General features: G+C 38.2%; 1 protein-coding gene across 2 annotated transcripts in view; it reads left to right on the top strand.

Annotated features, from left to right (window-relative positions):
- Positions 1-23,578, top strand: part of ATAD2 (ATPase family AAA domain containing 2) — a 31,035-nt gene extending 7,457 nt beyond the window's left edge. For both annotated transcript variants that reach the window (XM_039715398.1, XM_039715399.1), the window contains exons 5-28: positions 724-820; positions 1,264-1,312; positions 1,647-1,757; positions 2,227-2,305; positions 3,257-3,349; positions 4,275-4,383; positions 4,607-4,722; positions 5,429-5,603; positions 6,244-6,332; positions 6,670-6,829; positions 8,200-8,290; positions 8,701-9,015; positions 9,965-10,070; positions 11,481-11,664; positions 13,164-13,349; positions 14,625-14,760; positions 14,909-15,105; positions 16,338-16,497; positions 16,844-16,966; positions 17,063-17,197; positions 18,293-18,646; positions 19,327-19,451; positions 21,113-21,241; positions 22,674-23,578. In XM_039715398.1, coding sequence (XP_039571332.1) covers positions 724-820; positions 1,264-1,312; positions 1,647-1,757; positions 2,227-2,305; positions 3,257-3,349; positions 4,275-4,383; positions 4,607-4,722; positions 5,429-5,603; positions 6,244-6,332; positions 6,670-6,829; positions 8,200-8,290; positions 8,701-9,015; positions 9,965-10,070; positions 11,481-11,664; positions 13,164-13,349; positions 14,625-14,760; positions 14,909-15,105; positions 16,338-16,497; positions 16,844-16,966; positions 17,063-17,197; positions 18,293-18,646; positions 19,327-19,451; positions 21,113-21,241; positions 22,674-22,712 — 3,358 coding nt within the window. In that variant the 3' untranslated portion in view covers positions 22,713-23,578. The remainder of the gene's footprint in view (positions 1-723; positions 821-1,263; positions 1,313-1,646; positions 1,758-2,226; positions 2,306-3,256; positions 3,350-4,274; positions 4,384-4,606; positions 4,723-5,428; positions 5,604-6,243; positions 6,333-6,669; positions 6,830-8,199; positions 8,291-8,700; positions 9,016-9,964; positions 10,071-11,480; positions 11,665-13,163; positions 13,350-14,624; positions 14,761-14,908; positions 15,106-16,337; positions 16,498-16,843; positions 16,967-17,062; positions 17,198-18,292; positions 18,647-19,326; positions 19,452-21,112; positions 21,242-22,673) is intronic.
- The last annotated feature ends 270 nt before the right edge of the window (positions 23,579-23,848 follow it).

Raw genomic sequence — 23,848 nt, 5'->3', positions numbered from 1 at the left:
CCGTCCCTGGAAGTGTTCAGGGTCAGGTTGGGGCTTTGAGCCACCTGCTCTGGTATGTAGGGGTTGGGTAGGTTTATATGTTGTGAACCAAAACAGTCAGTTTACGTTGTGACTTTTAGTAGATTTAACTTAAGATACTAAGGAAAGTTGGATACTGGCAAAGTGAAGTAATCCAAGTGTTTCTGCCTGTCTATAGCTTAATTCCCTTTGTGAAGCCCAAACTCTGATCTGTTTTCTGAAAGGTTTTCAAAGTGTAACCGCAGAAAGATGTTGTGTCTAGCATAAGTAGTCATTGAAAATCAATGTGAAATTTAAATAGCAGTGTAGAGAAGCAATCTGTTGTCTGAAGAAGGCTGTGAACCAAGTGACACAGTGCTATCATGCAGAGCAACCTAAGTGCTATGAAAAACTGCCATAATTTCTTTGTTACTTTACTGTGATCTTCAGAATTCTTTTTTTCTGCTAAAATACTGTGTTCATCAAGAGGGGGAAAATAAACCTGAAAACAATGTATGTTTGCATATACTCATACATTTGTTCTTAATTCTCTATAAAAAAGTAAACATTTGACCTAATTTTTAAGGAGCTTTGAAATTTTGGCTAAGTGTCAATGCCTTGTATTGTGCACACTGTATTAAAATATGATGGTTATGTGTGCTGTTCTAAATGGGCTTTTTCTGTACTTGCCTATTTTTGCTTTCATATGTCAACTTTGTATTTTAGTACTGCAGAAGCAGTCTTGCAAAAAATGGATGACATGGAGAAGATGCGCAGACGGCGAAGGATGGGAGACCTGGAGGAGTTCCAAGACACAGAAGAAGTAGATACTAATTTATTTTGCTGTTGTTCTATAAGTAGGGTATTTAACATAGGGAGATGATTTCCCTTCCCCAAGAGAAACTCATGGTTAAATGATAGACACCCATCATATTTCTTCTCTTTTAGTTTTACTTTATTTAAGTTAGTCCATTGTCCTTTTGAATGGCAGTTACTTTGTTTTCTAAACATTGTCATAGCCTGCTTTTATAGATTTTTTTTTGTTTGCATCTGCATTCCTATTTTAGAGTGGAAACCCTTGTTACTAATCTTACTAATCCTGGGTTCCAGAATGATATTCCTGTTCTCTCTTGCTGTACACTAATCTTCCTTTTGTGTATAGGGAGTGCCTCGATAATGATACAGTATTGGCACCAAATATGCCCACAGGTTTTCTGCTTATGTTCTGTGATTGGTCTTAGATGTTTGGTTTTTTGTTTTTTTTTGGAAAGCCTCGATATGGAAAGGACTGATGAAGAAATAGCTGATAATCAAGGTAGCATTGTTGGATAAGTCTGTTTTAAGTTTTCGTGACTGTGCTCTAGCGAAAAGCTTTGTCTTTAGTTGAGATGGGATGAACTACTGGGTATTTTTCATCTATTGAAAATAATTTATGCTGCTACTGACATTACAAGCCATAGTTACAGACTCTAGAGCTGTACTATAGTGAGCTCAGAACAGGTTTTCAGAGGAAAAGAGAAGTTGTTTGTCCAAAGCTTTTACAGCAGGAAAGGTTGTGGACACGTGGAAATACATGTGATGTAGTGCATTTTGAATTTAATATCATTTGCAACAGTACTTAAACAGTGCAATGTAATGTTGATGTGCAGGGGGTTCCTCAGAAGAAAGTGAAGCCAAAGAAGATGATGGTGAAGACAATCGGAAGCGTTACTCCTTTCGGCAGAGGAAAACCGTTGAGCGCTATCAAGCTCCATTGCAAAGTAGGTTAGAGGCACAACTTCTCTTAAGAACTAATTTCTTGCATGGAAGTGAGAATGTTATGGGGTTTTTTAAGAATGAAAATATGTACACACACTAAACTTTATTCAAATATCTTAACTGCAATTTTGTTAAATGCATATATCCTCTGCACATTCTATTTCTTTGCTTTTTGGCATCCTTACTGTTATTTTTCAATAAAAATACTACCTATGTATCCTTGAAAGAATAGTAAGTAAACATAGTTGATGACCTTACTCTACTGGTTTTCAGTTCTTAAAATTCAGGTGTGTATGTTTTTGCTTTTATTGTGCACTGATTTTAAAAAACAATCTCTTCCTCCCCACCCTTGAAACTTCCCTAGAACTTAGAGATGGGTGATACACATCCCATTCTCTGCCTCTTAGTATCCTGCTTTCTCTTGAACTTGCTTGTAACATTGTTCCAATTTTTTTTTTTTACTTTGAACAGAACCAAAACAACGTAAGATGTATTTTTCAGACAGGTCTTCACCTGTCAGACAGAGAGATGCATGCAAGGGAGCTAACAGGTATGAGTTCGGTTAGTGATAATTCTTTCTCAGTAGTGTTGTCAGTCACATGACTGAATATGGTTTTCAAGAGTTTTTGGACTCTCTTGGTAATTAGATGTTAACAGTATAGTCATTGCTGTGGTAATCTGAGGCAGTAAAGAAAGCAAATATTGGAGGAAAGCCCATCCAATTCATTGGCCATTAGATTTTATTAGAAAATGCAGTTTTTTTGGGATTGATGAGGGTTATGGCTGAAATTGTGTAACTGAATTAATTTGTTATGGAATTGAAGCCAAAATCTGTCTCTGAAAATCTGACTGTTTTATCGTGAAGGATGCAAATTATGTTCCTAAAACTAAAACAATTTCATTAGAGAGAGTATGGAAGTTTTAATGATTTTTTTTTTTTAATCACTCAGGTATTGATTCTGGTTTTTATTTGGAATCAGTTACAGTTTCTGTGTGAAACACTACTTAAAGCAAGAAAAATGCTAAATGAAATTCTGAATTGCAAATTGCAATAGTAATGACAAATGGGCTTAGCATCCTGCAAGTGTTGAATGCCATTCCTTGCTAGATAGAGTGCTTTATTTAGCATCCTTGAAATTAGGCAGTTATGGAAGGAGGGAATTTTGAAACTAAATTTTGAAATTAGGAGGTTGGTGTTTCACAGAGTAGATACATAATGCTAAATGAAACTTGATTTGCAGGTGAGAGCATGTGGATAAAAAGAGTAACTTGGTTAAGAAATTTCTTTGCACGCTGGTTAAACATTTTACCTTCCTAATAAAAATGAAATTTTGCTGTCACTAGGAAAATCACATAATGTAATTTGAAATCAGATTCATAAAGAATACAGTAATCTGGAAACTTATTAGATCTCAAAGTAAACTGAGATAGTGTTCACTTCAATTTTGATGTTACTTACTGTTTATTTTAATTTTTTAATTGTTTGTTTGAATGTTTGCAGACGGAGACACACAGTGCCCAGCAGTGATTCCTCTTCCTCATCTGATGATGAAGAGGAGTTTGAGAGGCAGAGGAAGAACAGAAATTTAAGAAGGTTAATGCAATTGGAGAACTGGGGGGAAGGAGACTGCTTGGGAGGACTGTACATCTTCCTAACTGTGGAGCGTTACCGTGTTCATCTTGCTCGGTTTCTAAATTCTGGCAATTGTATCTGGTGATACAACTGTAACTGGACTCTCTACAACTGGATTTTTAGAATTGATTTTAATAAACAGTTTGATTTCTAGGTGGGAAGGCAGGGTAGCAACACTGATGAAATTTCTTAATGTAAAATTCTGCTGCTCCTGTGCTTTACAGTAGCTGATTCAGAGAGAAAGCCACTATAAGAGGGGATGTTGTAAATAGAGGAAATGGCAGGGATTTGGTTTCTTAACAAATGCTCTAGAAAAGCCTATTTTAGTAACAGTCTGACAGATATGTTTTCAGCCTGATGTCTCACATGTCTTTCAGAGTAGTCTATTGGCACACAGGTTCCAGGGCCTTGGGAAGGACTGGAGTGATAGGCAGCCTTTATAATATTAAAACCAACTGAAATAAGTATCGGCTTGGACTGTAACTTTTTGAATATAGGAGTTAAAAGTATTTGAAAAATATCAGTGTGTTTGGGGGTCAAGAGGGGCAGTTTCTTCCTCACATGAATCATTGTTAGTCCAAGGTCTGCAAATAAGGAATATCTTGTTTTAAGCTTGTATTCCTATGTATGATCTATTGACTGGCATTTATATTTTTAAGTGCTAAGAACTGTTAAAATAATTAATTCAGTTTAATATCTGGAGTGGCCATTTTCCTTTCTTTACTCACGGACATTAAACATAAAACAGCAGGAACGAATATTTAACAATTCAGAAAGTTTACACTCATTTTTAAGATTTTCTGCATTCACTTGCTATTATTAGAAAAACAGAAATCCACATTGTAAGTTAGAAAGCACCTTTCTTTTTCTCCTTAATTCAAATCAGGTCTCTTCCTGTCAACTTTCGTAAAAGTGACTTAAAGGGAGTTCACAAAGATCGCATGAAAATCGGAGCGAGTCTGGCTGATGTTGATCCAGTGCAAATAGATTGTTCAGTAAGTGTTTTTGCTTCATTGTGTCAATGAGACATCTTCAGTAATTATGAAACCTTTTGTACAGTAATGTGCTGTCTATAACTGCCTTGGCTTACAGTTTTGTTTCAAGCAGTTTGAAAACTGGCATGAATGTTTCCTTTGTGCTGATGTCTAATTTCTGATGGAACTTTATCAAGCTTGCAGCTTTAACATCTAAAATGTGTTCTGTTGTTTCCATCTTTAGGTACGATTTGATGGCGTTGGTGGTCTTGCTGACCACATTTCTGCTTTAAAAGAGATGGTTGTTTTTCCATTGCTTTATCCAGAAGTCTTTGAGAGGTTCAAAATTCAACCTCCAAGGTAAGGGTTGCCATTTAAAATGTAAATTCTAATTCACCTATTTGCAGGAAAATATTCAACTGAAGTATTGTTGTGTTTCCATGCTTCAGATTTTTAAGTGTTGATGCTTTTGGGTTCTTTTAGCAGTAGAAAAAAGTAATGTTTTAAAAAAGGATAGAATCCAGCATACATGTAGGTTCCAGGATTTGTAGTGTGGTGATACTGTGTCTTAAAAGTGTCTTACCTTCAAAAACAGGGAGGTGGAGTGGTTTTGAGTTCTACATGCAAGTGGACTTGATCAGCCTGTAAGTGGTAGTCAGCTGCAGTTTTGTTTTGTGGAAGTCCAATTGTCTGTCTCCCCAACTCTTTTCAAGAGTTCCAGTATCAGCTTTACAATAGATGGGACTTGTAACTATGACCGTGCTGTGCTTGGGCTAAAAATGCATCTGTCCACTTTTTACACAGCTGAATGGGTTCTTTGTTATGAAATGAAATTATTAGAGATTAATTGTTAGATTTGTATATTCTAGGCCATTAACACTCAGTGGTGGTATATTGAAACAGGACTTCAGATTCTTTGTTTTCAGTAACTTTAAAAGTATAACAAACAATGAAGAGACCTTTGTTTAAGAGAGAACAGTTTTGTGCTTCAGGGATGAGGGGGTGGTCACAGATACTTTTCTATTATACTTTTCTTACGTGATTTTTTTTTTTTGTTTAATTGCAGAGGCTGTCTATTCTATGGTCCACCAGGGACTGGAAAGACCCTGGTTGCTCGTGCACTTGCTAATGAATGTAGCCAAGGTGACAGGAGAGTAGCCTTTTTTATGAGAAAAGGTGCTGACTGCCTGAGTAAATGGGTTGGGGAATCGGAACGACAGCTTCGTTTGTTATTTGATCAGGTACAGCTGAAATATGCATTATGTTCTGTCTGGGTTGTAACTAACTTTCTGTGGTCAAGAGCAATTCTTGTTTTGTTTTTTTTTCTCAACTCCTTCCATGGAAATGGGATTGTCAGTGTTTCATTTTCAGTAACATTTTTAGAGGCTGGAAGTCTTGAGATTAATTAGGAAAAGTTAGTAAAGGAGTCAAGAGAACCTTGCAAAGCAATACACACCCCCAGCTCCTTGCCTCAGGAAAGAAAAATCCAAACAGCTGCAAAAAAGCTTTCAAGAAGTGGTGACTTTTGATCAAAGGGAAACAAATGCAGGCTGAAAGCATGGTTATTTTGAAATTGGTAACAAAGGCTGTTTCCAGAACCTGTCAGACAATTAAGTCCTGGCTCTGTTCTTGATGGTTGTCAAATAGCTGTAAAAACCAGTGGTGTGATTTGTTTCCTGACACCCATCTCAGTGGGTTGACCTATGTTCCTGCCTTCTGTTACTCACAACACTTCACTACTTTAGATCAATGAGTAGAAATCCCTGATGCTGGTCTGAAAAATCTACTTCCAGTGACTTTGCAACTGCAGTGTTGTTTGTGCATTTCTTCTCCAAACAGTGCTGTTTTCCTGATGTCAATATTCCTGTGTTTTCATTGTAGGCCTACCAGATGCGACCTTCAATTATTTTCTTTGATGAGATTGATGGTCTTGCTCCTGTACGGTCCAGTAAACAAGACCAAGTTCATAGGTAGGGCATGTTTTCTGTCAACATAGAAGCTGCTTGATTTTGTGATAAGAAGACCACAAACTATTTAACCTGATATGACACATTCATTTATCCTGAAAACTAGTGATTCAGTACTACTTAATTTCAGATAACCTTTAAATAGTAATTAAAAGCAATTCACTAAGCTTGATACCACCACAAGTCTGTGTTACCTTATCTGTTTTGTTATATCTTAAATTGATTTGTCTTTTTCTAGTCAGCATTTTAGCAATAAGAGCTTGTCCTTTGAGTGTGCATTGGTGACTATGTGGAGCTGAAGAAAATTAACTGCTGAGTAAAAACTGTATTCTTCTCTTAGCTCTGTTGTATCAACACTTCTGGCACTTATGGATGGCTTAGACAGCAGAGGAGAGGTTGTGGTAATTGGAGCCACCAACAGGCTGGATTCTATAGATCCTGCTTTACGAAGACCAGGACGCTTTGATCGAGAGTTTCTCTTCAGCTTGCCAAACAAAGAGGTCAGTACTTCAACTCAACCTCAGTGCTTAATGTAGCAGAGTCCATCTTTGTAACAAATTCTTGCAACACAGCAGGATTGTGGAGCAGTGAAAGTCTCCTCAGTTTTGTACTGCTTGGACAAAAGAGGGCTCACTGGAGAGAGTGTGCTGTACTGTGGAGCGCAGACCTGGCACTGAATATATATCATTAAGATGATTGTAATAGGTAGTCCTCTAATTATTAGTTTTGGTTTCTCTGCATCCAGTGAAGAAAATGGGGTGCTGCTACTCGCCAAAATGTTTAAAAATTACTTTATGAACTAGTTAAGAAGAACTGCTGTAGCATTGTGAAATTGAAAGAAATGGTGTGCAGACAAGAATTCTTTTTTAGTAACAAAAGCTTTGATCCAGGCTGGTGCTGGAACCAATTAAGTATGTTAGGAACTGATGTTCTTACTGGTACTCGGTAATAGGGACTAGGACAAAAATGTAAAGTCACTGCACAGGTGCAGGGCTAGGGAAGCTTCTAGTTAATCACAATAGGCAATGAAAAAAATCTTGTGGGTGGGGGTAGCAAGCAAAACTGGAACGCAGTTTTTGTGTTTTCTTTCTGGCTGTCACTGTTAGTTCTTTTTCTTAGCCCTTTCTGGCAAGTGCTGAATTGAATGCTGGTAAAAGTGCACTAAACAGTGCATTTAACACAAACATTTTTCTCCAGTTTTTAATCTGCTGTCAGTAACAGGAGAGGAGGTGCCATGAAACAGATCTAATGCACACTTCCCCACTGTGGAAGAATTTTAGAAATCTGCCATAGTTAGTCCGTGTGCCACAAAATAATTCAATGAAAATCCTGCTAAAATCAGAGATGGGAATAGGCAACATTTTACATTTTCTGGATGGGTAACAGTAATTTGAATCATAATTATTGTTCTAATTGATAGCAACAGTAGCAACTGGCATTGGAGTGTTAGGACTGTTTTCCTTGCATGAGCCTGTCAGAAGAGCAAATTTGATGAACTAATGAGACTGCAGCCATGAAATTTTGCTGAATTTGAGAGAATTTTGTGTAAGAAATCTGTTTAAAGTTAAGTTTGGGTTTTTTACTACAGTGTTTTCTTCAGGATCACATTTATGAAAACTCACTTTTTTATGGAAGATGTAAATGCCTTTTACTTCATTGGAGCCCCCAGCAAGATTTTAATGTAACAAATTTAGAACTAGAAAATTTCCTGCTTGAAAAAACAGAGCATATTAACTAACCTTTAAAATACTTCAGAGTTTAGCAGACAAGAAAAGTATTTGTGTTAGGGTGAGGGTTTGGGGGGTTTTGTACTGTGGTTGTTTTCAGAGAAAATTTAGCGCAAACTAAAATGCAAGTGTTTTGTTTTCAGGCAAGAAAAGAGATTTTCAAAATTCACACACGAGACTGGACCCTCAAGCCATTGGACAAGTTTCTTGAAGAGCTGGCTGAGAAATGTGTTGGTGAGTTTGAAAACACTGTAGGTCACTGCATGGCTGAGTCGTGGGCAACCGGAGCTCGTTCCAGGCAGTACTTGAGCTATTGTGCCTTGCTGTAAAGTGAGGCCATGACGCTTCTGGCATGTCTTGAGAGCAAACCAAGACAGATGCTGCTTTCAGTTTTCTTTTTTTTCTGAGAACACTGGGTTTAGGCCCTCTTTCCCAGGAGTAAAGTTTTGACTAGGGAGTTGCTTCCTTAGTGCAAGATATCAGGCTGTTAGACACATGTTCTCTGCAGTGCAGTATTCTTTAAATCGTACCGTGTTAATTTTTGGCTGCATGCAAAGTCTTTCATTGTTGCACTTTAGAATTCTTGGCCTTGACTTTGGTGTTGCCTGATCCTGACAACATTTGATTCTTGTTTTGTTCATTAGGATACTGTGGTGCTGATATTAAAGCCTTATGTGCTGAAGCTGCTCTCTGTGCTTTGCGCCGCCGCTATCCTCAGATATATGAAAGGAGTGAGAAGCTGCAGTTAGACATCTCTTCGATTAAAATAACAGCAAAGGATTTTGTCATGGCCATGCAGAAGACTGTTCCAGCTTCACAGAGGGCTGTGGCTTCACCTGGGCGAGCACTATCACCTATTTTAAAACCACTGTTAGAAAACACATTGGAAAGAATTTTACAAGCCTTACAAAGAGTATTTCCCCATGCAGAGCTTGCACTGAAGAAGGACCAACAGCAAGGTATAACAACAGCATCCACGCATTTAAAATTCTGCCAAAGCAAAAGCTTCTGATATGTACAGTAACACATATAAACCCTTCAGCCATAATGACAGTTCAGTTTTATAACCTGCACGTACAGTGTGCTGGGTGGCAGCTGGAGTGACTTTCAATACAGTGTTTTAGTTGTACTTTAGGGCTTGGCTCCCATAGCATAGGTGAGCTCGTGCTCCTCACTGCATCAGCCTTGATCAGGTTTAGTTTGTCAGTTGATGAGAACAAATCAATATGAATACACACTCTCTTGATTAATGGAAGTCTGTGAGTAATTAGTTACTTTGCTAATCTCTGGAGTGTGTTCTCCCAGTATCACTCCTGGCAGAGCTGGGGTTGTTTGTGCTGATGAAACAGAGGCAGAGACCCACCAACATAATGAAAGCACTGGGGGTTGGAGATGGATAATTGCACCCCCTATCTGTTGTCCTCTTCCCATTCTCTCTCCTTTTCGTGATCTTTGAGAAGCTTTATTTAGAAGTCGTGTGGGTCTTTATACTCTGACTAGTTGTGGACAAATGGAAGTCTGTGGTGAATACATTCACTTAATTTCCTCACATTTGGTGGGAGAACAGTTTCAAAAAGCTGTGGCCTCATTGGATTTTTCAGGTGTCTAGGAAGTACAGAAGTTGTTCCTCGTCAAATTTATTCCAAGGAAAAGAAAACTTCCAAGTTTTTGTCAACAGAGAAACCTGATGCAAATTGTGGGACATAGGACAGCTTTGTGGAAACTGTGCCATCTCCTTACATTTGTGGTAGAATGAACCCTTCAGAAAATAGCATTCAGTGTATGCCCTCAAATGAAATACAAGAGAATGGTTTCCTGCACTGATTTCAAAGCTGTATTAATGCAAGAGTGAGATTTGAATTATTCAGGAAAGTCAACAAAGCTCTTATCTTTAAATCCTCTTTTCAGGAAATGATGTGATTGACAGTGAAGAGGAATCACCATCAATCTTTGAAGAGAATCCAACTCACAAAGTACCTGATCGTGAAAAGGCAGAATTCCTCACTTTAAACAGGTTTCATTTGTCCCTTTTATGTTTACATTTTTAAGATGGCTGGGTCTGTAAACTGTTTTGTTGTGAGGGGTGCTGGATGAAGGAGTGATGGGTATGTGGGGGTTGGTCAATATTTGCAAGAAATAAGTGTGAAGATCTAACTGGTACTAATGTTCTAACTGAATAAGCTGCTCTGGCCCATCAAACTGACTGGCCCTGCCTTATTTGCCTAAGTCAGTGGTCCACAGATTATTAGAACATGTTGCTTTAATCCAAAGGTTCAAAACCCAAAAAATGTGCTGTCTGCCCTTTTAGCTACAAAGAACCCTAAGGATTTGTGTAGACATCTTTTTCCCTTCTGCCTTCCAAGATAGTTAAATCAGAAATAAAATTGAGAAATGGCTCATTAAAACAATGTGCAAAAAACAATGTCTGCATTTTGTACCTTTAACCTACAGAGTTTGTTAATCTTTTGATGTTTTATTGTGTAAGTTTTATAAATCAACAGCTGAAGCAGTAGATTGTTGTCACTGTTGCATCAGATATTCTTCTCCCTTTCTATTGCTCTGCTGTCCAGAAAATGTAGAATGTAACCTGCTGAGCTCAGTCTCTAAGATCTTTGACTTCAGCAAGTAAAGGTACAATAGTCCTGAGCGTCACTGTTGCATCAGATATTCTTCTCCCTTTCTATTGCTCTGCTGTCCAGAAAATGTAAAATGTAACCTGCTGAGCTTAGTCTCTAAGATCTTTGACTTCAGCAAGGTACAATAGTCCTGAGGTAGAAAAACCCACAAACCTTTTCACGATTGTGTTTCATGCTCATAAAATAAAATGATTAGGAAATTAATAGACAATTCAAAGAGGAAACCATAGAAGTAATTTAACCAATCCAATTGTGTGCTTCTTCACATACAGCTAATGTATTTCAGTGCCCACATTAATTTTTTTCCTAGAAATGTTGGTATGCTTCTTCCTTACCACCATCTCCAGGCACTACAGCCAAATTTTAGCTAAACTTGGCAGGTGCAGAGATCTCAGTTACTTAAAGTTAAGACCCATTGAAAATGGTAGTGTACAGGGAGTGAAGAGACCCAGAACTGGTTTGTGCTTAGAAAAGAAAGAGTTGTTGTTCTGCCCCATATCAGGTCACTGACCAGTTTTGTGTGTGTATTTGGCTGGACAGCTTCCCTGAAGGATTTAAGAGCTCTTACTTAACCCAGCTAAAGGAATGGGAGACATGCTGGGGCCTGGCAGGATTTCTTAGTGGAGGCATGGTACCAGATTTGAGAGAATAGGCTTTGATAGTCTTCCTAATCAAACTAGCTTATTATTGGTGGAACATGGAGTGTATTTACCAAAAGAAAGCATATAGAAGAAAAGTCAACATCTGCGTGCCTATTAATCACTTGTTTTTAAACTGTTCTGCTGTAGAAATCCTCGTTGCCAGCCAACATCTTTCAGGCCACGGTTCTTATTAGTTGAAGATCCAGGGTGTGGGCAGGCTTTTCATCTGGCACCTGCAGTAATCCATGCCCTGGAGAAGTTTCCTGTTTATACACTAGACCTGCCTGCTTTGTTTGTTAGCATCACATCCCCAGAAGAAACATGTGCACAGGTATATTTTTTTCTCATTAATCTGGTATGACTCATGAACTGAATATAAACTGTATGTAAACTTGTGAAATAAGCAAAATTCATTGTTAATAGAGGAGTCCTGGATGGAATAGGCTTTTATGTTTACTTCTGTCTGGAAATCCACTTTTTTTCTAGATGGAATGATACTGTATAAGGATGGTGTACATAGTCATGTTTTCCTTTTGAAAGGAAGCAGTGAGGGTGTTGCTAGCAGCTCAGGAAGATGGGAGGTGCTGCTAATAAAGTACTCTGTGGCAAAAAATCCTGCTGGTCTGTGTTGGATCCAGGAAATTTTCATTGTTTCTTAAGCCTCTGTGCTCTCAGTAGATGGCTCTGCATCAGCCTGACAGCATCAGGCACTTTCTGAAGCCCTGTTTTTTATTATATTCATAGGACAGTCAAGGTTTGGGGGGAAAGGGTTTCTTCTTTTACTTAGACAGCTTGCAGCACTGCAGTACATGCAGTAAAGGAATTAAAATTCCTATAACACTTAGATTGTTACACTGGTGTGCTTTCCATCACTGGGAAAATTAAATATAACCAGATTAGTGCTGGTTTCCTTCTTTTTTAGTTTTAGTCAGGGAATACATGTTGTTTTCTGGCATTTCTGTATTAAAATATTTTTACCTTCACAGAATTCACAATTCACAGAATTTAGTAGCAGCATTGGAGAGCTGTAGGAGTCAGGACAGACACATTCCATGGCTCGTTTGTCACATAGGAGGAGCAATTTTCCTTTTGTTTTGTGATGGTTGCATCTGTGGATGAGTAACTACCCTGTGTAGTGACTGCCTGGAGATACCATGTGTGCTTCCCCACCTTTTGACAGGAACTCTCTGAATATTGTTAATCTGAGAGGGCACATGGAGAAATTTGTCACTTCCCTCTGGCAGTAGATGCATTTTGTCTCCTGTGATTGAGGTGCCATCTGTAAGCAGTGGCTTGTGCTCTTCCAAAGCATATCATCTGGTCTGATGGATGCTTTGGTAGTAAGTTTTGATTTAGCTCTTCAGGCAGATGAAAGAATGGTCACCTCTTATAAAATGTGCTTGAAATGATGCATTGTAAGCAGGCTTCTCACATAGGTCTTTGTTGAGTCTGTGCTCTGAACTGAAATTGCTGTAGTTGCAGTTGTGTGGCAATTTCTCCAGGCTAATACATCTTGCTGAAGGGCTGGTTGTGTTTTTTTGGGCACGCCACCAGATTGGCTGAGTGCTGAGGCTCCTTAAGAGTTCTCTTACACATAAGAAGTTTTGAAATTGGGCAGAAATTCAAGTCTGTTTCTGTCTGTGTAGCCATGTCTGTGTTTGAATCAAAGTGAAAATTTTACCTTATTGTTAAGGAATAGTTAATTTATTGATTTGTCTTGATGTTTTAGCTTCATGTACTCCTATTTCATAAGACAGTTTGACTGATGTGTAGTTTTAGAATCCTGTTCTGCAGGATGTAGTTGTCTTACCTGAGCTTTCATTTTGCCAGTTGATGAGAGAGGCTCAAAGAACAGCACCAAGTATCATTTATGTCCCACAAATCCCTTTGTGGTGGGAGACTGTTGGACCTACAGTGAAAGCTGTATTTACAACACTGCTGCAGAACATTCCAACCTTTGCTCCGGTTCTGCTCCTTGCAACAACTGATGTAAAACATGGAGATCTCCCTGAAGAGGTATTTATTGATACTTTTTTTACTCTTCCTTTTTTGCTTCTTTTTGCTTGTTACTTTATAACTCCTTGAAGCATGGGAATGCTGTGCCGCTCTAAAATGAATTCATGCTGTTATTATTTAGGCACACAAACACTCTTAAAAGTGTCTTAAAATTTGCTTAGACAAAACAATGGTGTGAAAGCATTTGTCTAAAGTGTTTTTTGAATAAAAAGATTGACTTTAACCCAGCTCTTTCACCCTTCTCACACACTGATGCTTATTAGACGGATGTACAAATTTGCTTCAGGCAATCATTTTGGTGACTGCAAGATGGTGAGGTGTGTGCTTAGTAAAGAATATACAGTGCTTGAGATAGGGAAAAGCTTGTTTTACTGAAAAGTGAAAGATATTTTTACTGCAAAAGTACAGTAGTCACACTGTTATTGATGGAATGTAATTTCAAATTTAAATAATTTCGTTATTATTTCAGTTTCTTTTTACAGCTGGTAGCTGCAAACTTGACATACTGGAAAGATAAAGTCCAACTTCCATTTAAGTAACTTGGAAATCAATTTTTAGTTGTATTCCTTAACAAAATCCAGTAAACTATCTGCTGAGCTTTCTAGATATTTGTGGTGGTAAAATTACCTCCCCAGTCCCCTCAAGCTGCACTGGGATTTCAGAAACAACATCAGAGTGTGTTAAAGGAAGGTGTTCAAAATGTGAATATGATGCTGTGATTGTTTTGTCTTGGCAGCAAAAGTTACTGTGATGTTGTTAAATGCTTTCTAAAATAAGGAATTAAATTATTTCCATACCCTTTGGTAACAGAGATGGAAAAACAGAGTACAACCTGGATATATGCAAGTTTAGACACTTTAAATGAAAACATAATTTTAAAAGCCACCTTAACAAAAAGCTAGCACTTGTATGTTGAACCTTGTCCATTCCCTGTATAGCTGCCATAAAGATTCAAGCTAAAGAACAGAAAGGCAGGTAAATACAAAATCACCGACCTTGGAAGTGGGGACTGCCAACTCAGTGGTTTATCACATCTTTTTTTTTTAGAGCCTAAACTTTAGATGGTATTATTCCTCAGAACAGGTATTTTAATTTGCTATGCTATGAAAATTTAGCCTTTTAAAGCCAAGAAGATGACTTTATGTAGCTTATCTTACTCAGATGAGTATTCACTTTAGTTTAGAAAGGTACTCAGCTTTTTGGAATAGAATATAAAAAATTACAAAAAATGTGTATGGCCTTATATGTGAAATATCTTTCCTCCTCATGCTTTAGATAAAAGCTTTATTTAATAATGATTGTGAAGAAGTTTTCAAAATCCAGTGGCCTACCTGTGCTGAAAGAAGAAGTTTTTTTGAGGACTTAGTTATGAAGCAAGCTGCTGAACCTCCTGCATCAAAAAACAACTCAGGTGAGGATATTTAAAATATAATAAGCTAGCAGTAAGTTAACAGCTAATACAATACAGTGTTTCCTTTGGGGTAATTTTATATCAATTATTTTTCATGTGCTTGTATTTGAGTACCATTAATTGACTAAAATTTTCCAATTAATTTAAGCTCGGCAGCCACTGGAAGTTCTGCCTGTAGCTCCGCCACCAAAGCCTCGACAGCTGTCAGAGGAAGAAATAAAACAGCTGGAGGAGCAGGAGGAGGACACGCTGCGTGAGCTGAGGATTTACCTAAGGGATGTGACTCACAGACTTGTCATTGACAGACGTTTCAGGGCATTCACAAAACCTGTTGACCCAGAGGAGGTAAATTCAGTGTTCATCTGCAATACTGTTATATCTGTGTGTATTCACAATTTCTCTGTTTGTGTGTTTCTCAGTGTTTGTGTGTTCTTTCTTGGAAGGTTTATCTTTGTCTTTAGGATCATAGTATTGTGAACCTTCAGGATATGGGAAGTGAATTTTTGTTTTGCTTTTACTTTTTTTGACTCTGGGTCACTCTGGGTCCGTTATTTGAGTGTCCCTGTGTTCCTTCTAAAACCTCTTGAAAACTTGAGATTATTTCTATTAGAAGGGTCATCCAACAAGGATCATCTAGTCCAAGTGCCAATTATATCAAATGCCAACACTGTTTGCTTGTGAAAAGGCTTTGATATGTAGGTGTATTACAGCACTAAAAAGGAGAGATCTCTCTTTTTCTCTGTAATTATAAACAGGACTTCCAGGGCTGTTTTAATAAAATGTAAAGCTCTTTAATTGTCTGTCTGTAGTTTCTGCAAGAACAGGAGTAGAAGCAGCAATTTGTCAGATTTTCAGATTCTGTTCTCAGGGGGCTTTCCTTGCTTTAAGATCAACCATAAAGGCTGTGTGATTTTTTTCTTCCTCCCATATGCTTCTCATTTAATTCATTAAATAAGTATAGGCTGGGACACATACTTCCAAGTCAGCTGGAAATTTGAGATGGCTTTGCACTTCCACAAGGTCCTGTTTCCCCCCATGTCCACTGACTTCTTTCCTTTCCTTGTAATTTCTAGATCAGAATAATCTAAACAAACATAGATGTCCTCATCTGAGCTAGTCCTTAGGCTCCTTCTATTGTCTGAATTAAGAAATTGGCATCTCAGGATCTAGCTATCTCATTCTGGGTGCCCAGGACAGGTGCTTCAATGGTGCAGTTCCTGCAGCCTTTTTCTTGCTGCCAAAACCAAAGAGAATTTCAGGTGACTTTACTGAGAAATGGTTTTTTGCTGTTATTTTCTGAAAGGAAGTGAAACAAGTCCCACTCTGGATGCTGGTTTCCTTCTCTACCCCACACATTCTTCTCACCTCCCTGCTTCTTTGTTTTCCTCTCTTCTAGCCTGTCTCTTGAAAGCCAGCTGAAATAATCTTTCTGTTTTTAAGAAGCTAATTGGGTAATTTCTGCATCTTTGGATGTGTCATATTGGGATTTTTTAGAAGTCCTTTATTTGACTTTTTGAAAATAACTATTTTTGGTGGCTGCTATGTTAAATCTCTGAACATGTATATTTCCTTTGTAGGTACCTGATTACAATGCTGTTATTAAACAACCCATGGACCTCTCCACAGTTCTGTCCAAGATTGACATGCACCAGTACCCAACTGCAAGAGACTTTCTAAAAGACATTGATCTAATCTGTAGCAATGCTTTAGAGTACAACCCAGCTAAAGATCCTGGAGGTGAGGATGTGGTTTTATCATTAATTTGTAAAAATTTTAAATGTGCAAGTTGATAAATGTCATTTGTGTACAGTAGATGTGGGATTAGATAATTTAAAAGGTCCCCTGAGAGTATTTCTGGCCAGGCTGTGAATGTTGTAGTATCAAATAAACTTATTTGGGCATGAAATTGTTGTAGATATGTTGATTGGAAGCTACTGCTTTTGCTTTAAAAATTAACTTATCAGTTGGCATGCTGAGAAGATTGAGATAGCTTTTTGTCTTGTCTGAAAGGTTTTCTAAGTAAACAAAGTAAAGGGGTTCATTGGCTAGTAGAAAGTACTCAATTCTGACTGTAAAATTTCAGATCGTCTCCTTAGGCACAGAGCCTGTGCTTTGAGAGACACTGCCTATTCCATCGTGAGGGAGGAAATGGATGAAGGTTTTGAACAACGCTGCCAAGAAATCAAAGAATCTCATAGGCAAAGAGGTATGTGTTTTGGCACTGAGGATTTAAAGACTGTTCTCAGTATTTGTAACCAGCCATGCAAGACACCATTCTTTGCTCTCTCTTCTTTATTGCAAGGTTCAGACTGTGCTTCCTCTTACTGCTGTGTAATGCCAAAGGAGGACTCTGGGTGTAAGAAAACAGACCCAAAGTGTAATGACAAACTGAAGATGCTAGCTGTGCCTGTGGATGTCAGTACCCCCTGCTCTAAAGGCAAGTTGTTTTTTATTCAGACTTTCCTGGAGAACGTGCTGAAGCCTCTGTTTTTGTGACCTAACAGGTTCCTGTGATGCCTGGTTCTTCATTCCAGAGGCATTAAATTTTTTAATATGCTGCAAAACATGGGATAAATCCAGAGGCCATTCATTCAGTATGGTTGTGAAGTCCAAATACAATGGCTGGTTGACATTGTAAGACACTGGCTTTGGTGGCCCAAGTGATATTTAATGGCTCCTACATTGCTACCTCTCAAAGTAAAAAGAGTTGTACATGACAGCTTCTGAATGCTTACCTGGTTTTTAGCTATATGCAACAGTCTTTTTCCCTTCCCTGCCCTCAAACATTAAACTCTATTCCTGTGATTTCCAATTGAAGGGGAAAGGGTTAAAAAAAGGGGAGCAATAATCACAGACATGTAAGGGAAAGAACATTATTTTCTTCAGTATTACCATGAATATGACATGAAAAAAAAAGGGATTGAAACACATGACATGATGTGACATGTCCTGGTCTTGCTGGCATGTCTGGGAGTTTTGCCACTGACTTGACCCATAGGGTTTCTGGTACTCCGTGAGTACAAAGAATGGTGGGGTTTTCTGGAAGGGAAAATGACAAGTTTGTATTGAACAAGGTTAACTGAATCAGAAAGCTTCTGAGGTGTAAATCTCTATGGAGGAGTTTTTTCTCCAGCAAATACTCCCTAAAAATTGCCTCTTCAGCTCTTCCCAATGTATATCTAACTTTTGTGAGGTTTACAGATTCTGAAGGTTCATCTCCAAATATGTTTCTGTTCACATATATCAGATTACTAAGTCACTTAATAATCTTGCTTTGCTTTGCAATAAGACTTCAGTTTTCATAACCTCATGAAGCTATTGGTTTTGTGAATTAAATTCTGTAGCTGGATCTTTTAAAATCTAGTTGCTAACTGATCCCATTAAATTCCAGCTTCTTCTCTAGACACATGTCTGGGGAGATGGGCAGTGGTAGTTAATCTCATTTGGTCATTTTCCTTGTCAGACAAGTAAAATGAGCATGCTTCTTGTTTTGGTAATGTTTTGGATTACTTTTGCTTGTATCTCTTTGTAGATAAGTCAAAAAGAAAACGCAAAAGGAATAGAGAGTCTTCAAGTATTAGAACGAAGAAGAGGCATATTCAGTTCAATAAAGAGAATAAAATTCCTGAAGACCAAAATGAAGTGGAGACCAATGAAGAGTCTAACACAGATTGCACTGAATTTGCATCCTCTCAGGATTCTCCTATTGAAGAACATGAAAATGTACTTCAAGAACGACAGAAAAATGGGACAGAAAATGAAAGAGAGAGAGTTCTTGTGGGCAAATCTCCTTCTGGAAAAAAGAGAGAACACTCGGACCTAAGAGAGCAGAGTGAGATGCCAGATTGTCAAAAAGCCGGAACTTCTGAAGAGAGACGTTCAGATGGTAAGTGTGAGATCAAACAGGTCATTCACCCCCTTGCTCTTCCTGAGGAGGGTTACACTACCTGCCAGGGGTTAGCCTTCCTGATTTCTGTTTTCAGTTTTCTCTCAAATTGCACACAGTGTTTCTTGCATAATGGTGTTGCCCCTTGAGTTATGTTAGCCAAACTCATGTATTTCTGCAGCTGCTGAGTTTCTGATTCTGCAGTTTATTTTTCAAATGGTACCTAACTGAAAAACAATCCTTGGCTTTCTTTTATTGCATGAGGATCTTTCCAGCAATAAGAAGCATAAGTTAAAAAGTTGTACTTCAAACAGTGTGCACCCAGGGTCATGTGTGGAATAGAAGCGTTATGTCCTAGTGTTTGCAAAGATGTGTTTTCTAATCTAAATTACTTTGGAGTTTTACAGTGCAGTGCTGTAATAGCAACAGGATTTTTTTTTCCCTGGTTTTCCCCTGCTGTTTTGTCCAGTGTTGGTTTTTCTTGTGTTCAAGTCTCTAGTTTTCAAGGAGCAGAGATTTTTGCCAGAAAGGAGGTAAAACTGTCAAGCATTTATCAGTGAAAAATGGTAACATTTGTCTCTGTTGTTGCAGAGAGGTTCTCTTCTCCAAGTACAGGGTACTTCAGTCATACTGTGTTTCAGAGAGAGAAATCCTGACTTAAGAAATTTGTGTTGTTCTAGATTTGTGGGTACATCGTATGACTCGTGCAAGATCTTCTCAGGTGGAAGAGAAACAGCTGGGATGTGTTGGGAAAGCAATGAAAGTTGGCACACAGAGAGTGTTTGTGGATTCCTGTGAGCTCAAAGTAAGTTTAAATTTTACTTTTTTAAATACCAAAGTAGGACATTTTCTTGCTACATACAGAGTTGTAAATTAAGTGAGTTGTTAACCAACGCCAATTCAGACAAAGTATGGGAGGGATATATAGCTGGTGAAATAATTGAACTTAAAATGGACTATGACTGTTGTTTCCACAGCTGTTCTTCCTTTTGATGAACTAAATTTTAGGAGACTGGATTATCTCCTATTTTTAATGTAAAAGGGGCTTGTTAGATTTTAAAATAGCCCACTGACAAACTTGTAGTGCTCTTGGTTATTAGTGTCTTGGCAGTTTTTATGATGGACTGGGGGGTTGTTGTGGCTTGCTGTTTGCATGTTTTCATTTATTAGGAACTGAAAGAGTACCTTGATTTTTAGCAAAGATGACTTTTAAGTTAGCAGGTTCACTTAAAGGTCATCTTGGCTAAAATACTAATATGTGCTCTTCTCAAATGTTTTTAAAATCCAGTGATAGAATTTTGCATTCATATAGGTACAGAGTTACAAGGTTTTTCCAGTCCCCTGTAGAAGAGAAGTTGTTTTCCTACAATATAGTTTGTGAAAGGGTCAAAAGTGTGCCTAGCTTCAGGGGGTCAAAGAAGTTCCTTTGCATGAATTAGAGAGGGTAGATGGACCTGGCCTTCTTCAGGAGATGTTGCAGTGAGGAGAATTCAGGAAATTGCCAGGTTGAGGCCCTGGAAGTGGGTCAAACCAGAGGGGACTGCTGTTTACCTGCCATGATAAGAAATGAAGTGAGAAGAGAGAAATTAGCTTTTCAAGACAGGCTTCCTAAGCAAGCAAATTTTATGGGGTTGTGTTCATAGAATGATAGAATATCCCGAGTTGGAAGGGACCTAAAAGGATAGAGTCCAACTCCTGTCACTGCACCCCTGACAATCCTGCCATGAGCTTGAGAACATTGAATGTTTCTTGAGCTCTGTCAAGCTTGGTGCTGTAGCCACTTTCCTGAGGAGCCTGTTCTACTGCCTGACCACCCTCTGGGTGAAGAGCTTGTTCCTTATATCCAGCCAAAATTCCCTGTGACACGGCTTCATGCTGTTCCCTCGGGTCCTGTCAGTGGTCACCAAAGAGCTGAGAATGGATATCAGTGCCTGTCCCTCCACTTCACCTTGCAAGGAAAGTGTTGTTCAAGTCTGTCTGTGAAGCCAATCCGTGTTTCTCTAGTCAGGGTGCCAGCAGCATGTGCTCTGAAGGTATTGCCCCTGCAGAGATACCATAGAGCCCTTACAGAGCTCTCAGCTGTGAGGACAGAGCTACAGTCATGAAATTCATCTTTTAGAAAACTTGATGCCTTAACAGGGGTGCCACTGGAACTTACTGCTTGTGTTAGAGAGCCTCTTTGGAATTCACTTGCAGAGAGTAAGCTGGGTGACTCTCCAAACTGTAACTGCTTCGTTTTGTTTGGGATTTTGGGTTTTTTTTTTTGTTTGGGATTTTGGGGGGGGGCGGTGTTTATTTGCTTGATAATAGGGCTAGAACTCGATGAACATGTACAAGAGAGTGCAGTCACTTCCCTGCAGCAATTAAAAAGTTTCACATGGGAAGCTGGCTATACACCTGTCCTACCTTTTCTGTTTGCATCTTATCTTGTGCTTCTGAACTCTGGTTTCCATTTCTTTTCTTCAGCAAGTGCTGCATTCTATTGCCGTGGTAACTGAGAACGTCAGTGTATTTCGCATGGAAAAACTATATGCTGTCCTTAGCCAGTGCATTTACCAACACCGGGAAGATGGTGACAAAAACGAATTAGTGAAGGTAATTTTTTGTCTTGTAGCACTTTCTGTCATTATTACAGGTGTGTGTGTTATGCATATGTACGTGTGCCCTGTGAATGTCGTGGTTATTTAGTATTACTCATTGCTACTTAGTTGCCTGTGTTACAAGATTTGTTCATTACAGTCTGGAAGACATTTCTCCATGTTGCAAAACTATTGTTGCATTTGGCTTAGCTGTTGGCAGTTTCAGCAGGAAAGGGTTTGAAGATGATGGGTGCTCCCCAAAGCCCTCTCAAGGCAGTTAACCTCAGTCTGTCACCACTCCTGCTCCAGTACCTTTTCAGTACTGGGGGGGCTGTGAAAGGAGGGTGCTTTTCTCAGTCTGTCACTTCCTCGTTCTCCTCTTGCGGGCAGTCACACATGGTAACACTTGTATAGCAGTCATTCCATTCCTGAAAAGAGACTAAATATGAGGCATAATAAGAAGAGACTTTAGTCTCACCAGACTTCCTTTTTAGCTAGAATGGCTCAAGCATCTTTAATTTCATATATGGGAGCTTCCTGCCTATGAAGGTTTAATGCTAACGAGTCAAATTCTGTAATCTCTCCTTCTAAGAGAGGATTTCCAAGTTGTCAGAACTTGGCAGAAATAATCCACGGGAACCTATGGTCCCAGTCTGTCATTCCCAGTGTTGAGTTGATTTAGATAGGTTGGATATTCAGTCTTCAGCTTCAAAGTCCTTGAATCCATTTGTCTTCCAGGTGGTCATGCATAAGATAAAAATTTTTAATGCATCTCAGTCCTCCTTAAAACAGCCAGGAAGCCTCTTGTGTCCTGGTCATCTTGATCTCTTCTTCCACATCTGATAGAGAGTCAGATGCTCTTGCTCTGATTGTGCAACAGCAAGGATTACTTGGATTCAGGGATGCCATTCCTGAAAAATGCTCCCTTCTATCTATCATAATGACATGATTTAGCACGTTTGTTATCCTGGTGCTTGTGAACTTTTGTGACAGAACTTGATTTCTTTGTTTTCTGCTTCTCTGACATTTAACCAAAGAATATTTCCTATTCAGAGGGATTGCACAAGTCAGTCCAGGAGTAAGTTCTACTGTATGAAGACAGAGACTTTAACAAGTATTTATTCAGAGTGCAGAAAAGAACAGTTCAGCTTTTAGCTCTGGCTCTTTGGGAACTGTCTCCTCTCTGATTGCTGAAAGCACCATTGATCCATAGTCCCCTGATACAGATCCCTGCAGTTTTCCTAGCCTGCTCTCTCTCTATTTTGGGTGCATAAGGATGTGTTGGAGCCAGTGAGTATAGAAAAACAGTGATGGTGGTAGCACATGTATTGGCTAAATCATTACTAACAATTGTGTGCACAGATTCTTGCTTCTTTTGATGAAGTAGTAAACAGGGTTCTTAAGTTTGTATTCACACTAACTCCTAATTTGTCTTTTTTTCTTCTTAGGCAATGAAGAAAGAAATTACAGCCTTCAGTGATACTTGATTTCAGCATACTTGATGCACTCTGTAATGTTTTATTTTTATTGCATGCTGGTTTTTCTTTGCATTGTTCAATAAATACTAGGTCTACGTATATATTTATACAAATATATCTTAAAATTTATTAAGAAAGCTCAAATAAAGTCATTTAATGACTTTGATATTTCCCTTCTAGATATGTATATTTTAATGTGACATACTGATGTGATTGCCTTTTGAACTCAGCAGATCTGAATAGATAATTTCAGTACCTCTCTTTAAAAGAAAACCGAACTTGAAACAAAGCAAGATTTACTACTGTAACTTTCTAAGGTAAAGTAATGCTTGTAATAATAACAATCAATACTGGAGAAAAGCATTGTAACACAAATTGGTAGTTCATCAGATGGCTTGTAGTTGAATTCAGTTGTAAATAATTTTCTAGCTACCTGGGAAGAATCATATCTGTTTATGACATAAAAGTGTATATATTGTTGGTGATAAATATATTGAAGTAAAAGCAAAGCAGTACCCTGTTTTGAAGAACTATTTCTCTTCAAACCAGCAGTGAAAATTTATCTGTTAATTTGATAGTTATTTAAAAAGAATAAGATAAAGTTTAACTATATGAAAAAAAAATTTTATAATAAATCATGATAAAATATGTGGCATGACCCTTCACTTTTCTGTTGTCACCTCACAGAGACAACATGTGGCAATACTGAACACCAAACTGTGCAATCCTTCTTTGTGTTTGGTTTCTTACCTCTGTCAGTAGTGTTCTCTTTTTGTGTCTTTCTACTGTGTTTGTTCAAACATTGGTGTGCTATGTAGATTTTTTTTTAATCTGTATTGTTTGGTGGGTATTAATAAAAAATGCATCCCTTTTTAGTGGTGGATTGTCTGCTCTATTTTAATCAGAAAACAATTTTGATCATTGATAATCTTGCATTTAAGACACAAGGACAAATAGTATTATTTTAAAATAAGAACTGCATGTGCTCAGCTTCTTCTCCACTCAGTGTATGGATTATACAGCAAAGACAAGCTCAGGAGAAAAAAAAAATTGAAAATTTACATTTCAATGCAGTTTTATGACATTGGCAGTGTAATAAATGAACTAATGTCCTTAACTTGATCTCCTTCTTGGCTGCCATTGTG

The sequence above is a fragment of the Passer montanus genome, unplaced genomic scaffold (assembly GCF_014805655.1).
Source record: "Passer montanus isolate IOZ18808 unplaced genomic scaffold, ASM1480565v1 scaffold33, whole genome shotgun sequence".
Lineage (NCBI taxonomy): Eukaryota > Metazoa > Chordata > Aves > Passeriformes > Passeridae > Passer > Passer montanus.
Note: the sequence above shows the minus strand (reverse complement) of the source record. Positions and strands in the feature narration are given on the sequence as shown.